We start from the raw sequence: 16,633 nt of genomic DNA on the forward strand, positions 1-16,633 counted from the left end.
AAAACCAAACCCTCAACACAGGCAGCAGGGAGTTCTCATCGCTGGGAGTGAGTTTCGGGACGAGGTGCCAGCTGCTGGCCCCGCCCCTGTGTCCTTCCCTCTGCGCCCTTGGCAAGGGCTTTTGTGACAACAGACAGTAGTAGGACCGCGCCATCTTATTACAGATTTCCTTTCCTTGCTTCTATTTCCATTTTGGTCATTTAATTAATAAGTCAGGACTGTCCATGCTCGTGCTAAATATAAGGTACTGTAGCATATGACCTGCTGCCGGGGGATAGAGACAGCTTTTCCATTGTTGAGGACTGGAGGTTTAGGGACCAACGCCCAGAATTCTTTTTCTAGAAGACTGTGGATCATGGTATCTTAGGCTGTTTCTGAGATTTCTTTGTGTGCAAGAAAATAACGAAAACAGTGTAATAGGAGGTCGTTTTTTTTGTGTTTTATTTAGTGCTAAATGGTCCCTTTATGAGCTGCGGGCTGCCAGAAAAGACTCCCTGTGCGCAAATGTGCTGGCCCTCAGGGTGTGATGTCCCACTCATGGGCTTCATCCCCCAAGATGAACACTTTGGACTTCTTGCCTTCTTTCTCTCATAGTCCGTGTCTAACCTGTCAGGAAATTCTATGGGGCTGGCCTTCAAAACACACCCCAAACCTGACCCCTTCAGCACAGCCAGGGGTCCTGCCCCAGCCACTTCCCAAGAGCTTTGCGCAGGTTCGGAGACAGGAGTCGGGTCATCTGCTCCACACCTCCCCAGGGCTCCCCATTGGGGCAGGAGCGAGGCCAAAGCCCTCAGGCCGGCCCACAGGTGCGAGCGCCCGCGGCCCGTGGGTCACCCTGCTGTCCTCCTGCGGTCTCTGCAGCTGTCCCAGAACAGCCAGGTGGGCTCCCCGCGAGGCTTTCACGCTTGCCGGTCCCTCTTCCCAGAAGCCTTCCCTCCACTGCCAGGCTCAGGTGGCTCAGGTGGGGCTCAGGTGGCTCAGGCGGCCTGCCTGGTCACCGTCTGCCGAACGGCAGCTGCTGGCTCCTCCCCTGACCCCCTTAATTCTGTCCTTATAATCGAACTGGTAATTCATGTAATCGTTGGCTATTGATCTACTTCGCTATTGGTTTTCCCGTCCATCCGAGTTCTGTTTGATGCGTCGGTGGCACTCGGGACATCTGCACTCAGAACACGTGGCCAAAGTTTCATAAATTCTTGCTGAAACGAACCACGCGGTGGAGTCCCTTTGCTGAACTCAGGACCATGAACCTCGGGTTTGGAGAAGTCTGCTTTCTAATGGGATTAGCACACTTCGCTACTGCCAGGTGTGGAGACCGGGTGTACGGCGTGGGGGAGGAGGGGTGTGTGTGGTCCTGGAGGCCAGGCGCCGGCAGGTGCTCTCCGCACCCCACTTCTCAGGCTCTTGGAAGAGGCCGGGTTCCGCGGGAGCGCCCCCCACCGGGGTTACGCCATCCCCCACTCCGGGCTGCGCCCCCCCCCCCCCAGGAGGTGACCCCACCGGGACTGCACCACCCTTCCGGACATCGCGCCTCCCCCCGGGGCTGCCCCCACCTGAGCATCCGTGAGCCCTGCAGCCCCCCACGGCCCGCCATCGGGGGCTGGGGTAGCGAGCCGAGTCCCCGACCCGCGTGAGCGCCAAAGAAGCGGCCCCTCCGAAGTCGCTCCACACACTCTTAGGCGTTTTCGAGGCTTGTTTATTGTGACTGCGATAAGAATACGCAGGCTCCACCCTGGGAGTCACTTTTAAGTGTATTCGTGTCTAACCTAAAGCCACGCAGACCTGAGTCCTACACAGGACGACGGGCGATGACCAGGATGAAGGCGGGCAGCCGCGCGCCGCCGCGGTGGGACGCGGAACCCCGCCGCTCTTGCGCAGGCGCGTCCTCCGCGCCCGGTCCCGCCCCGCCCTCGCACGACGTGCGGAGGTGGGTGGGGCGGGGGAGCGCGGGGGGCGGAGCGTGGAGGGCGCGCGGGGGGCGGGGCGGATGGCGCGCGGGGTGGGGGGAGCGCGCGCTGGGCGCGGGGGGCGGAGCGCGGGCCGTCGTGGGCTCTGAGGAGACAAAGCCGCGTCGGGGCCGCGGGGGGTGGGTCCTGGGCTCGGTGGCGCCCCCGCCCGCGGGGAGGGCTGCGCCGACCGCCGACGCCGCGGCCGCCTCGCCTCGCAACAGGTCGGCCGCCTTCCGGGAGCCTCGCCCTGCGCCGCCGCCCCCCGCTCCCGAGACCCGGGCGCCCCGCTCGGCTCGGGCCGCGGCTCCCATGCGGTTCGGGTCCAACATGATGCCGGTAAGCGCGCGGGCCGGCGGCTAGTCCCCAGGCCGCGGCCCCCTCTCCCATCCCCCACCCGCCCCCTCCCCCCCAGTCCCCCGACCCCTGCGGGCGGGGAGCCGCCGACGCGCAGACGCCCAAACTTTCCTGGCGCGTCCGCCTGCGTCCTCACTCCGTGCGGGTCTCGCGCGTCGAGACTTGGGGCCCCGGGCTGTCGGGTGCTTTGTCTTTTTAAAAACTTTTTGTTGGGAGTGAAGCGGAGCCTGTTGAGGTCCGATTGCCTGTCGCTCCTGGTGTGCGAGGGCGCCCGCGCGGGGTTGGGGGGGTCGTCAGGTCGCTGGAGACCCGAGTGCCCGCGGCGCGTTCGGCCCTCGGCCCCCCCCCCCCGAGGCCCCCAATCCCCCCCCCCCAATCCCCGGCTCCTCGAGCATCTGAACCCCCCGAGCCCCAGGCCCCCCGCCCCCAGCCCCTTGCTCCCCCTCCTCTGAGCCTCGAACCGGCGGGTTCCCTGATCCCGACCCTCCCCCTCCCCCAGACTCTGGAGGCCCCCGGCGGCCGCAGGGCTGACGCAGGAGCGCCGAGGCGCTTCCCTTCGGCACCCGCGGGTTGGGTGGGGGGGCTGGGCTGCGGGCTCGTGCACGCGCCCCCCGCCCCCCGCCCTCGCCCCCACCCCCACCCCCATCCCCACCCCCAGGAGGTTGTGCTCGCGCCTCTCCCCGGGTCCAGGGGTCTTTTTGCGGCTCGCGGTGTTTTCCTAGGGCTTCCCGTGTTCAGACAAAGGAGCGGGCAACTTTCCACCGTCTGCGGAACGGAGCGACGGCGCGTTTCGGTCGTTCGCAGTTACGGGTGCAGAGCAGAAAATTCTGTGCCCCGACTGCCCACCTGGGCGCTCACTTTCACTGCCTCGGCCGACTTAGTTCATTGCGCTTGGTAATTGACTTTCGACGGCTTTGGGATGCTGTTTTGGCCCGCGAGGGTTCAAGGAATTAGAGTGTGCGCGGTGTCCTGCACCCTATTTTAGTTTAGTACCTGCTTACGAAGTCAGGTTTGTGATGTGAATGGACCATGGGGGAGGGTGAAGGAATTTGCAATTAAAATTTGTATCCTGGGATTTACGTTTTTCTTTCTTTGGAAGTGACTTCTGCAGTTGTCTCCGAATTTTCCTACAAATTAAGGAGCAAGACCAGTACTGGTTGTTGCAAGGTGATTTCTTAAGAATGGTTTCACGGTATCCTTTGGGCTTTCTTAAAACTGGGGAGAGTTTTGGGGCGTCTGGGGGGCCCAGTGGGGTACGCCTCCGACTCTTGATCTCAGCTCAGGTCTTGATCTAGGGTGGTGAGTTCGAGCCCCGTGCTGGGCATGAAGCCTGCTTAAAAACAAAACAGGAGACTTTTCCTTGTCGCAGCCGGACACCGGCTGACCAGTTTGTAAAGAGCTGCTGGCCCTGGAGGCTGGTACGGTTCTTCCCATCCACGCACACCAGCCTGGAGCCAGAGCCTCGGTGTTTGCTCAGCCCCCTTTGTGACCAGAACTACCTTCTTGTTTTGAAAAGTGCTGCGTCTCCCGGTCTCACCATCTGTAAAATGGGGACGATGGTAACACCAGCTCTCAGGGTGGTTGTGAGGAGCGGGGTCCCTGTTTCTGAAGCCCCAGCTTGGGGTAGGTGCTAGATAAGAGCTCGTGCAGGATTTGCAGGACTGGCCACCTCAGACATTTGTAGCCTGTGTGTCACGTAACCACATGAAGCAGGTGTTCGTTCAGTAACACCACTCTCTCTGTGTCTTTATCCTGTAATAGTTGGGGTGCCTGAAAATGAGCCTATTTTCTTAAATATATTTCTCCTCTCTGGCTTTTAATATACAGCACTTGGATTTTAATTTTAGCATTGAGCGAAGTTTTGCATTTTATTACTTAACCAGTTATTAAAAATCTTAACCCAATTTATTAGGAAAAGCATTGTGATTAATATGAACAGATGGATCGACGCAGGATGTAGACCGTTGTCTTGATGTGCTTTTTTTTGTTGTGGTTAAATGTACATAACAAAAATTGCCCTTTTAACCATTTTTAAGTGTGTAGCTCTGTGGCATTAAGAACACATTCCATGCATTGCCCTTAAAGACATTCTGAAGATAACAGCTGGCTACTTAGACAGTGTTATATTAAAAGTGTACAGATAAATGTGTTTGTGTATTTTCTCACCAAATGGTAGAGAGTCAAGTGACTTTCATGTGGGACATGAAGTGATAATTGGACCCAAAACCAGAAGGGGACGGTGCATTTTAGTAGGCTAACTAAAAATAAGTAGGCAAACGCTGAGAGTCAGGGTAGAGGTAATGATAGGGTACAGCAGAGCAGGCGAGATCATTAACACTCGTTTCCAGATACCCACCACAGTGTCTCTGATTCTCTGATAATTTCTACAACTTGGTAAGAAGAAACGGATTAATGTTTCATCCTTGACACTTTATTTTCCCTCATTGAAGAACGAATTGTTTGCAGGTTGAGTGTCACTTTTTTTAAGTGAGCCATCCTCGTTGTATTTGGTTATCAGATAAAGATAATTTGATTAAAAGCAAAATTTCTCAGCTATTTAAAATTATATTGGATATCTTTTTTCATACTTTCATTTTGGAAAGCACTACATTCAAAGAAAGCATATATTCAGAAATATTTCTATGAGAGAGGTTAGCTAACTGAAAGCATTCAGATATGACTTGATAAACATTTGTACCTGCTACCAAAATGGTAGATTAAAAAGAGCAAAAACCAGGGCGCCTGGGTGGCTCAGTCGGTTAAGGGGCCGACTTCTGCTCAGGTCATGATCTCGTGGGCCGTGAGTTCGAGCCCCGCGTCGGGCTCTGTGCTGACAGCTCAGAGCCTGGAGCCTGTTTCAGATTCTGTGTCTCCCTCTCTCCGACCCTCCCCCATTCATGCTCTGTCTCTCTCTGTCTGAAAAATAAATAAATATTTTTTAAAAATTAAAAAAAAAAAAAAGAGCAAAAACCAAAACTACACACAGAACCGCACACAGTATTCTGCAGAACCACATGGAGGGCCAGAGGACTCGAATTTGTCTCTGGTAGATATCCTCTCTCGGGAATGGATGTCCCGTGTCCCTGTGGCCAGCATGGGGGCCACCAGCCACCTGCAGCTTCAGCACTTGGCATGTGACTAATGGGACTGAAATTTTAAAAAGATTATTTAGTTTAAATATAGCTAGATAGCTGGTGTGCCTGGTGGCCAATGTGTGGGCAGGGCAGTCTGACAAGGTAGCACAGAGAAGAACTTCACCCTTGAGTGATGTATTTGCAGCTTCACGTTCCCGTTAATGCTTTAAAACCAAATAGTGATGGCCTGTTTACCCCTAATGACTTGGAAAATGTGTTTTCCAACTATTTGGTGTTCTCTTTGAACAAATCTTATCATACAGCCCTGCTGCAGATAATGTTTTCAAGAAAATGATTGCTTATTTTAAAAAGCTCAATTGACCTGATCATGGTTTAAGTCTTTTTTTTTTTTTTTTAAGTTTATTTATTTTGAGAGAGAGAGAGCGCACACAGGTGTACGGGTGTGAGTCGGGGAGTGAAAATCCCTAGTAGGCTCCACGCTGTCAGCACAGAGCCCTATGCGGGACTCAAACTCCCGAACCGAGATCGTGACTTGAGCGGACATCAAGAGTCGGAGGCTTCACTGAAAGCTACCCAGGCGCCCTGATCATGATTTAAGTTTTAAATTTGTGACATTTTACCTTCCAGTGCTGCAGAGGTGTCCTAATTATTTCTAGTTATTCCATGATGCTGCTGTAAGATAATATCTGATGGTCTGAGCTTCTAGTTTGGGGAGTCTAGCAAAAAAAAAAAAAAAATGGGCATGGGGCACCTGGGCGGCTCAGTCGGTTAAGCGTCCAACTCATGATTTCAGTTAAGGTCATGATCACACGCGGTTCGTGGGATCCAGCTCTGCATGGGGCTCTATGCTGACATTGTGGAACCTGATTGGGATTTTCTCTTTCTCTCTCTCAAGATAAATTAAAAAAAAAAAAAGTGAGCCAACTTCAGAGTTAAAATAAAAATGGGTTCTTACAGTATCTCCTTTAGGAGTCTGACACCCACTCAGTAGGATTTCTGTATTTCTATAGGAGACTGCACCTGGGGCACCTCACAGACCAAAGGCATGACTTCTGCTCAAATGCTTGTATTATTTTCATGTAAAAAAAGTCTTATTTGCACATATTTCCAAACTGAAATTAAGTGTTGAGATTAGAAAGGTTTCAAGTTCTAGCTTTAGAACGTTGTATTTGTATGATTATACCTTGTGGCGAAAGAATTTCTTGTTGTTGAGTAAGCAAGCTTAGGTTTTATTCCAGAGTAAAGTTTAAGCTAGGTTCTCTGTCTTTATAGGATTGTAATTCTCAAAGGCTCTTAAACACATCCTCTGTTTTAAAAAATGTGGCAAAAACCTCACATTTTATGTGCTATAGTGAGATTTGTTGCCTTCTGACTTCTGCTGTATTAATTAAAAGCTGAAAAGCATTAAATTTTTTTTTTTTTTGTATTTTTATGTTTCAGGGGAACATTTAGACTTTACAAAGAAACTGAGCACAAGCATACACCTGCTTGTATTTTAACAGCTGCAGAGAATTTATTTATCTGGAAGGGACATTTATCTGCAGGACCCAGAAACAGAGGGTCATTTAGTCATGCACTGCTTCCAGGAAGAGCTGTTTTCTCTCCCTCTTTGTGTCACCGTCCCCCAAAGGTAGAAAGTAGCAGCAGTAAAACACGATCTCTCTCTTCTGAAGCCTGTAAGGAATGCCGAGACTTTTATCGTCCGGTGACCTGTCAGGGTGTGTGGCAGGCATTCCCTGAGTCTGTCCAAAGCCGACCTCACGCATCCTCGGCCCTGCCGGTGGGGGGGGTGCCATCCTGGGCTGTGAACCTCTCACCAACTCCCACTACGTTATCAAAGGGTAAGGAGAGTGGGAGAGAGAGTTTAGGAATCCAGAGTGTTCTTTTCAGCTCATGCCACTTAGTCAAGTCAAACATTATTTAAATACTTGCTTTTTGATGGTGTGCTATGGACTGAAGAGAGCATTTTTCTTTAATGAGTTGTAATTGAGAAAAGAAAACACAGGTGATAGACTCTGAAATATTTACTTACTTTGGAGTGCCGAGTGAGACATTAAAATTTTACATTCTGTTGGGGAGAGCCAAGGAGAGGTTGTGGTCAGGAGGGGATCCCCGCAGAAGTACTGAGCCACATGGAGGCATAACTCCAAAAACTTTCTGTGTAAGGTCTCAGCAAAAGAAAGTTATTTTTTGCGGAGAAACGCAAATCGTAAACATAGATCATCTGTAGGAAAAGTAGCTTCCCACAACTTGTGGTCATTTTGATTTTTTTCTACATAAAATATATCCAAAATCAAGTGATTTATTGGGATGCTAATAGGACTAGACATTCATTGAAAATATTTATTGAGCCAATAAATACTGAACTTTTACTTCTGAAATGCCTACTTCACTGGTGTCTCTAGAAACAGGTTTTTAACTTAGTACTACTTTAAGTTTCCAACATTTCAAATAAAAGCGTGTAAGATGCAAGTTGAGAAAAGCAGTAGAAAACCATAATGCATGAACTGTTGCAGGATTCCAGTTTAAAGTGCTCTCCAGGGGCGCCTGGGTGGCGCAGTCGGTTAAGCGTCCGACTTCAGCCAGGTCACGATCTCGCGGTCTGTGAGTTCGAGCCCCGCGTCGGGCTCTGGGCTGATGGCTCAGAGCCTGGAGCCTGTTTCCGATTCTGTGTCTCCCTCTCTCTCTGCCCCTCCCCCGTTCATGCTCTGTCTCTCTCTGTCCCAAAAATAAATAAACGTTGAAAAAAAAAAAAAATTAAAAATAAATAAATAAATAAAGTGCTCTCCAGTGGGAGCTGGGTGGGACAGCTGGCTCGTTCCCGCAGCGGAGAGGACACTTCCTGAGTGACGTGTGTCCTGGGCTCCCACTTTTTCCCCCGGGACGGGAAGCAGCCTCTCCTGAGACCGCACCGCGCCCGCTGGTGTAGGCTGGCCATCCTGTCTGGTTTCTGTGCGACCATGGGGGGTCACTTTCTCTTCAGGGTTCTGTAGACAGGGCTCCAAGGCGATGATGCCGATGATGCGGGGAAGGAAGGAAGGGTCGGGAGCGGCAGGCGGAGGGACGGGGACCTCCCAGTGCCTGCGAGAGAAGGGTCCCGGGTGGCACAGCAGTGACCTGCCCGGCACGGTGTCGGCAGGAAGCCAAGATGGGCGCCGAGTGAGCAAGGAAGAGCGATTCAGCCCAGTGATGTGAGTTTATCGGAAGTAAACAAGGGACTGAATTTAGATGGAATCCCCTTAAATCATGGTGCCTCATTCTTCCCCATTTACCTATTGATTGTATTTGGATGGCCACTCTGGGCCAGCTTCTGGTGAGAAAATACTTAGTAACCGTCTGCTGTGTGTGGGGGGCACTGGTGGGTGCAGGAAAGAGTACCCCACTTGCTGCGAGCTCCCCTTCCCTGAGCTAGTTTCGGGGTGGAAAATACGGAAGAGAAGGTGAGGCTGGGATTTCAGCAGGATAAGGTGGCCGGGATGGTCACTCTAGACTGGATGCGGGTTGGGCCGGGCCTGCTGAGACGGAGTGGAACCTGTCACCTAGTCAGAACCGCGGGCCTATGGAGCCTGTCACCTAGTCAGAACTGTGGGCCGCGTGCATAGGCCGAGTGGCCTGCAGGGAATGCAGTGCCCCTGAGGGGGGACAGCAAGGAGGGGCCTGCATCTCCTCGATGAGCACAGACCCCAGCGCTGCTGTGTGGAGAGTAGGTTGTGGAGGTGTGGAGAGGGGGGAAGGGGAGGAGTGGGGGTGGAAGGTCCATGGACAGCTACCTGGAATGGGGAAGAGCCACACCTTGTCACCCCAAGGGCCCAGCACATAGTGTGAACTGGGCGTGAACTTGTCAACCTTAGGTAAAACTGGCAGGAATGTGTTTATTTGGAAATAACAACAGAGAATTGCAGGTTGGGGACAGGCTGGCTTTGGGACAACCATAGGCAAGTCCAACAAAGAGGAGAGGAACGTTATTTTATGGACAAAAAGGAAGTTGGGAGGGGTTGTTTTGAACCAAAGTCCACTGGAGAAGCAGTGGGGTTGAGGGTGATGGTGGTTTCTCAGTGGCTGAGCTGGAGGGGGGGGGGGGGGCGGGGGTGTGTGTCTCTTCTCGGAGGAGATGCCCACACATCTTCCCCATGGGGCCTGGAATTCAGGATGCTTTCCTGTTGGGTCTGTAATTGACAGTTCTTCCTGTGATTGACCTTGAGCGGTACAGCTCCCCCTTCCAGCCTCCCCTTCTGCATCCAGAATCCGCTTTAGGGATGTTTCTCTGTATTGATCTTCACAACACTCAATTGACACATCTTGTCACCTGCTTGAATAACTTGCTCGGGTGGTACAGATGCGGAGAAGTGTCAGGGTGAGAGTGGAGACAGGACGGCCTGCCTGGGGTTGGGAACAGGGCCGGATGTAGTAAGGGGAGACCTCTCCGAACCCACAGGCTCCTCCCTGCGAGACTGAGGGGAAACCAGACTTCGTAGAAGAAGAAAGTTCTAAAGAGCTCAGGATGAGCCTACGTCTCTGTGGTTCTGTGAAACCGAGCGGGGCCAATCCGGTTTCCTGAGGAAGCCCTAACCTTGAAAACGTTTGACCACGGGACCACACCACCTGGACAGCTTCTGATGGTTTCACCTAAAAGTTCCTTTACCAGTTGTTTTTAATTCCAAGATGTTTCGTTTTATTGCCAGAGATACGTGTAGCCTGACATCTGGGAGATTACAGTCCGAGTTGCCGTAGTTCTACAGGGTGTCCTGCCATTGCTTCTCTGAACCACAGCAAGATGTGGAGGGTTTGTGATACGTGGGTAATTGTTAGTAACTTGCTGATTTCCAGAATAGGGGCACTATTTTGGGTCACTTTCATTTTAAAAGCAGAAAAGTCTTTTCCCGGTACCTGTGGCTTGCTGCTCTCAGCAGCTGGAGACCTGGATGTTGTGGCCATTTCTTTCTGCTTTTCCTGTTTTTTAATGTTTATTTTTGAGAGAGAGAGGCAGCGTGAGCAGGGGAGGGGCAGAGAGAGGGAGAGACAGAATCCGAAGCAGGCTCCAGGGTCAGAGCTGTCAGCACAGAGTGCAATGCGGGGCTCGAACTCCTCAACTTGCTGAAGTTGGATGCCTAACTGACTGAGCCACCCAGGCGCCCCTTCTGCTTTTCCATCCCCCCCTCCCCCCCGCACCACCTGTGTCATGGGCCCTCTCCTGTGCTGTCACTCCGCTGCCTAGGCCCTCTCCTTGCCGTCTTCGTCCCTGCCCTGCTCTCTGCCCCTTTAGTCTGTTCCACGCACTTCCTCCGTGTGGTATTTCCTGAACTGAAGTCTGGGTCTTCCTTCTCCAACATGCTCCAAGACCGATTTCTGTTATGGCATATGGGAGAAGCTCCCTCCGCAGAGACGGAGTGTCCGTCATCCAGCCCAGTGGGTTTCGGCCCTTTGGTGTTATCCGGACACTTCGTTCCAGGGTGTCAGGCCTCGCAGAGGAAGTGGTAGAGTCAGAACACTGAACAAGGCCGTGTCGGTCGTGCCGCCACTCGCTGGCCTGCCTTCGGAATTGTGTTGTCCTCCTAAGATCCGCTCACACCTGGGGTGTGCTCCCTGGGGGGGTCTGCGTGAGGACCGTGGGCAGGACTGAGGCCAGCGTTCCTCTTGTCACAGCAGGCATACGCCGTCGTACGTTTCTGCCCACGACGCTCTGCTCCCCGTGACCGTGACCGTGCTGTAGCTGTGTGCGTGTGTGAGATGAGGCCCGTGCGCCGGGGCGTCCGCAGCATGCCTGTGCCTCACAGGCCGAGCGGTGACCCGTCCCTTCCTGTCCGTCCAGTCTCACTCCGCCTGCAAGGCCCAGCAGCCCCGGAGTGCAGTCGTCACCGCACGCCGCTGTGCTTGTGTGCTGTGTCTCTGCCCGGATGTTCCTCTTCCTGCTCGGCTCACTCCTGTCGGTTCCAGTTCAGCGGCACGGTGACAGGGTGGCCCGTCTCCGTCCCAGGACGCTGTGCGCACCCCGTGGGCGGTTCTCCCGTGCGTCCGCCTGTCGGCCCTGCATACACCTGTGCGTTTTGGCACCTGGAGCGTGCTGGACTCTCGTGGGGACTTGATGCACATCGTTCCGGTGATTGTCCTTGGGGATGCTAGTTCTTGCCCGCTTCGTTTATGTCCATCGTTGGCTTGGCTTTGAGCTTCCTCAGAGTTCCCAGAGCTGACGTCTCGGAGGACGGAGTCGGAGGCGCTGGGGGGAGAACTGGAAGCAGTGGGTTGCTCGTGCTCCCGGTGTCCTGGTGGATCAGGAAGATCGTGTGCTCGGTGAGGAAGAGCAAAGAACAGGACGAGGAAGTGCCTTTACGTGAAGTGGCTGCGGTGCCCAGTTCAGAGGAGAGCATTGGCAGCGGTAGGGAAGGAGGGGTTGCAGGTGCGGAGTGACGCAGTTCAGATTTTAGTCCTCTTTATTTGTTGTTTATGACGGATGGTGAGTACAGAGCGGCCTGGAGCGAGTGTACTTGGGGTTTGAAGTCTGTCTAAGTCTGGCGTCGGGCACGGTTGAAAAGGAGGGAACAGGTTTTCCTTCTTTATCATTTTTGTTTTTAACTTTAGAGACCACAAATGGGGGAGAGGTAGAGGGGGAGGGAGAGAAAGAGAATCTTAGGCAGGCTCCATGCTCAATGTGGAGCCCGACGCGGGCCTTGAACTCGTGAACAGTGAGATCATGACCTGAGCCGAAGTCAAGAATTCAACACTCAACAGACTGAGCCACCTAGGCGCCCCTGGAACAGATTTCTCAAGTTACCCTCAAATAAGCAGAGTGCTCTGTTTCTTCTTTAGAGACGGCGTCTGGCTTTGAGAAAGCTCACAGAAGTTGCCCCGTGTGTTCGTGTAGTAGCTCACTTTTTTTTTTTTTTTAAATGTTTCTTTCTTTATTTTGACAGAGAACCCCAAGCAGGCTCTGCTCTTAGTGCACAGCCCAAAGCGGGTCTGCATCTCATGACCATGAGATCATGACCTGAGCTGAAATCGAGAGTCGGATACTTGACCGGCTGAGCCCCCCCAGGCGCCCCGGAGCTCACTCTGGGTCGTGTTTTGCTCTCCTGCTGACTCCCGTGTGCCGTGGAGCTTCGCATCTCTGACCCACAGTGTCCGTGCAGCTCAGCTAGCATGTTTGCGGTTTGTGATACTAAGATAGCAAGGTAGTTTGGGGGTGGAGGAAACCTTAGGGCCAAAGCCTCCGGTCCTAAAGGAATGTGTAGACCAGTGAGGCAGAAAAGACAGGATACAAACAACTGCAGTGTGAGTAGATGTTGGACAAAGAAAGTTTTCTTCTGGCTGGAGGGTGTGTGTGTGCGTGCGTGTGTGTGCTCGTGGAGGAGGAGGAGGAGCTGGAGGCACTTTTAAGGTCTCTGAATTATCCTAGAAGGATGGGGTGGCTTAGACGATAGGGAACAGGGTGTAGGGAACAGCTGAGCTAATCTAGGGAGGTGAGTGAGGAAAATTGTGGGTGTTTAGATTTCTCATTTGGTGATTTGAGGCTGTCACTTAAACTACGTTCCGTGAAATTTGGACTGTGCAGAGGTAAATGCCAGGGCACATGGAGGTGGTGTTTCCATAGTGTTATCAGGTTAGCTCCTGGCGCCGTGATCGTTCCCGACTCAGCCCTCGTGTGCGGCGTCTTCCCCTGGAGCGTCCTCGCCCCTGCTGGCTGTGACAGAGGTCATTCAGCAGTTGGGACTGGGAGGGCTCAGAACCAGGAGCTTCTCCAGAGGGACTCACGTTGGGAGGAGGACCAAGTCCTGGAGGTGACTGCTCTGTCGCTGCGGGTACGAAGTGGAGGTGTGATCTAACATCCGAGACCAGCGTGCAGCGTTCTGAGACCCTCTTTCTGTATGTAGAGAACATTTCTCCACAATAAAGTAGCCACTTCTACTTGTTTTATCGTTTTTTTCTGGCAGGGTGATCATCTCAGACAGTGACGGCGCTCTGGATGACACTCAGTGGGTCCTGGGTGTTCAGTGATTGGTATCGAGACTTCATGTGTTGTTGATTTCTAGATTCTATTCACTGGCTGTAGTGACCAAAAGAGTAAAAAAAAGACACCCAGTGATGATTTTATGATTTTGCTTTAAATAAGTCAGATTTGGCCTTAGAAACTGATGGACTGATTTTGAAACACGCCATAAGAAAAAGCAGTGCGCCTAGTGTAGGTCTCAGTGTCGCTGGCCCTTGGTGGAGCCTGGGACATGTAGCTCCTGGAAACTGGGGGATTTTAAAAAGCAGCTTTAGGGCCTTGAGAGTAAACTGCAGGCGGGAGTCCTCGCGGCTTTCACGGCAGCGGTGCTGACTCTGAACACGCAGGATGGATGCCGGTCCGGGGTGGCCAGCCTGGGAGGGGGCGGGGCGGAAAACCCCAGGAGCCGGGGAGGCCCTGAGTCTCATTTCTGCCTGGGCCCGGTGTCTGGGTGCGTTTGAGAGGTCGAAGAAGCTTTGGCTGATGTTCCTTGTCTTAATCGAGTCCCCTCTCTAAGTGATCATGTAGAGGGAGGTGTTTGTCTTGAGCAGGTTACGGGAGGCCTGGTGGCAGCCTCTTCTGGAAGGTACTCGGGGGCCCTCCTCCAGAAGGGGTAGCGCACAGTGTAGAAGTGAGGTGACAGTTTCCGTTTCTTTCTGCACAGCCGAATATTAAAGCCCAAGCCATGCAGACCCTTCCCTGATCTTCCAGCCGGGAAGTCCTTAGCTGGCTGTCCCTCTGGCGAGTTTCCTGTGCGTTGTAAGGTCTGGGGAGGATTCATATTACCCCTTTTATAGGTCGTTCATTTTTCTCGAAAGGACATTTTTTTTCCGCTCGTATTCCTTTTTCTCTTCGGTAGACCTGAGGGATTTCAGTTTTGAGAAGTCAAAACTCGAAGGTGTTTTTGCAAAGCTTTGTTGCCTTTCGGTGACCAGGAGCATCTTCGGCTGCTGGTTCCTTTTTCTTTCTGTGGAACTTGACGTGGCTCTTTAAATCCCAGGAATAAAGTTTAGCCTCTGGCACAAAGTTAATTTCTTGTAAATGCCGTAGCCAGTTTTTTTGTATTTCCTCTTGGAAAAGTCTTCCAAATTTTAATCGGAGATAATGCCTCCTTGGAGATGAATCATTCTTATGTAAATAGCAGAACATTGTAGTCACAGCGAATACAAGTCCTCTAAAAAGGGAGCTCTTAAAAATAAGTCTGTGACCCATTCTTTTTAAATGAAAATTGTCTGGGACTTTGGATTTTTGGAAGGGCAAGTCTCCTTCAGACGTGACTTGGACACGAATGGCTGTGCAGAGTGTGGAGGGCTGGGCGCCACTTAGTGTGTGGAGTGCGTGTCTTCTCCGGAACCTTCTTTCCTTTCAGATGGAGCACCTGACGAAGTAGATGCAAATAATGATCACAGTTGCATTTTTAATGAAGCGTTTTCACATTCTTTCATCACAGTGTATGTTAAGGGTACTTTTCAACGGAAATTACCGTGAAAATATATTAACGTTGAGATTGTAAAAATATTAAAGTGACATCTATCCCTTTTCTCCTAATCAGTGATTTTGTTTATTCCATACAAGCCACTTTGTATGTATGTATAATTTAAGTGCTTATAATCCACAACTTGACGTGATTCTATTTGGTAACTTTATTTTCACCGCTGACCCCGTATTCATAGTAGTTGGTCGCTGGATCATAATCCTTCCAGCAAAGGTATTTAAACTTACTTTCTATGTCGCTGGATATTTAGTTTTCCAAATTACTGTTCATGGATCTAACACTGTAGGGAAAATCTTCAGGCATTTAGAACCTTTCTTTGTTTCAGTTATTTCTTTGGGATGCATTACCGGATGTAAGGCCGTGAGGTATACGTAATTCTATGGCTTTTGACACATGACCATTTTACTTTCCAAAAGGGTTTTGACAGTTTATGTACAGTGCCATCATCATGTCAGGGGTGAACCACTGTCCTACAGTCTCATCTCTGTTGGATCTTTTAATCAAATTATGAATTTAATAGTTGTAAGTGGTACTTCATTGTTGTAATTTATTTAAAACCATTATGTTCTCCCAGGGATTGCCATTCGTGTTACCTCATGTCCTCCGTCTGTTCTGTCCTCTGCTCTGATAGAGTTTATTGTTCATTGAATAATCTCTTTGTGGCTCATCTGATGAAAAGTGAAGTTCCTGATTGACAGGTTGGGCAGGTTGGGCAGGTTAGAAAGAAGTCAGCATGTCTCTGCCCCTGAGAGGGGATGGTGTGGGGTTGGCTTCTCCCGTCTCCCATGTTGTCCACCGCAGCGGTTCACGGTCCTGGTGCTGTTAAGGTGCATCTGCGAGGGCTCACGGGCCTCCTTGACCTGGTTGGTGCCGCATACTTCATGATGAACGTGGGTCACCTCCGAGGCTCCAGGAGGTGCAGCTCCGCCTGTAGCTGGGGTTGGCCAGAGCGGTCAGGATGGGGGAGCGGCTTCTGAGGGCCCCGTTTCTCTTGCTTCCCTGTGGGGAAGGATGTGATGAAGTCATTTCCGTGTTCTTGAAAATACAGTGTTTTACCAACGTGTCGGGAAAAGATGGCATATTTGGAAGTAAGTTTACTATAGATTACTTTTTATTCTTATAATTTCCATTAATTTGTGCATCTGCTGAAACGTCAGTGTGTCTCCAGTCATGTTCGGTTTTTTCATTTCTGAATTTACATGTTACCTTCAGTCTCCTCCATCTAGCTTAGTAGTAAATTGTTGTCTCCTGTTTCCATGGGCAAATCTCGTCTCCCTTAGATTTTATATCTTACATAGTGTGAGAAATGAGCCCACCGACCCATTCAAGGGGGGGAAGCGGAGCCTGGGAGCACAGTGAAACGAGGCTTTAACGAAAGTTCTTGCAAGAGCAGGTGTCTGCCCGACAGGCACACCCAGGGCCGTTACAGCAGACAGTTTATCCCCAAGCGGGACGCTGCACCTCTGGCTCCTCATTGGCCGATACTGCAGAGGTTACAGCCTTCCCCGGAAGTCGCCTGTGCCCACGGAAGGCGAAAAGTAGTCTGATTGGGACAAGCGTACATTCCTTGAGGTGACACAGAGACTTCAGTTCTTTGGTGCATGCTCGTTGCAAAGCCCGTGAAAATAAGCCCAGGAAACGGAGGGGAAGAGCCAGGAAGTGAAGTTTCCAGGGGTTTGGGACTCCATTGTGGGGAGGGGGAGGATGTCACACACATTTCCCATGGGTTGTAAACCTATTGTTTACTGGACAGCACAGC

General features: G+C 51.6%; 1 protein-coding gene and 1 long non-coding RNA gene across 4 annotated transcripts in view; both read left to right on the top strand.

Moving 5' to 3' along the window:
* Positions 1-2,031: 2,031 nt before the first annotated feature.
* The window catches only part of TP53BP2 (tumor protein p53 binding protein 2), a 54,038-nt gene continuing 39,436 nt past the window's right edge, over positions 2,032-16,633 (top strand). The window contains exon 1 of one of the 2 annotated variants that reach the window (XM_045453315.1): positions 2,032-2,285. In XM_045453315.1, coding sequence (XP_045309271.1) covers positions 2,259-2,285 — 27 coding nt within the window. In that variant the 5' untranslated portion in view covers positions 2,032-2,258. The remainder of the gene's footprint in view (positions 2,286-16,633) is intronic. The other variant, XM_045453314.1, reaches the window with a different exon arrangement.
* Positions 2,891-4,448, top strand: LOC123585315. Of its 2 annotated transcripts, XR_006706054.1 has the most exons (3): positions 2,899-3,312; positions 3,403-3,495; positions 4,216-4,448. It is a non-coding gene; the product is annotated as an uncharacterized LOC123585315 (long non-coding RNA). The 2 variants fall into 2 exon arrangements; XR_006706053.1 differs by having other exon boundaries at positions 2,891-3,312; positions 3,403-4,448.

The sequence above is a fragment of the Leopardus geoffroyi genome, chromosome C3 (assembly GCF_018350155.1).
Source record: "Leopardus geoffroyi isolate Oge1 chromosome C3, O.geoffroyi_Oge1_pat1.0, whole genome shotgun sequence".
Lineage (NCBI taxonomy): Eukaryota > Metazoa > Chordata > Mammalia > Carnivora > Felidae > Leopardus > Leopardus geoffroyi.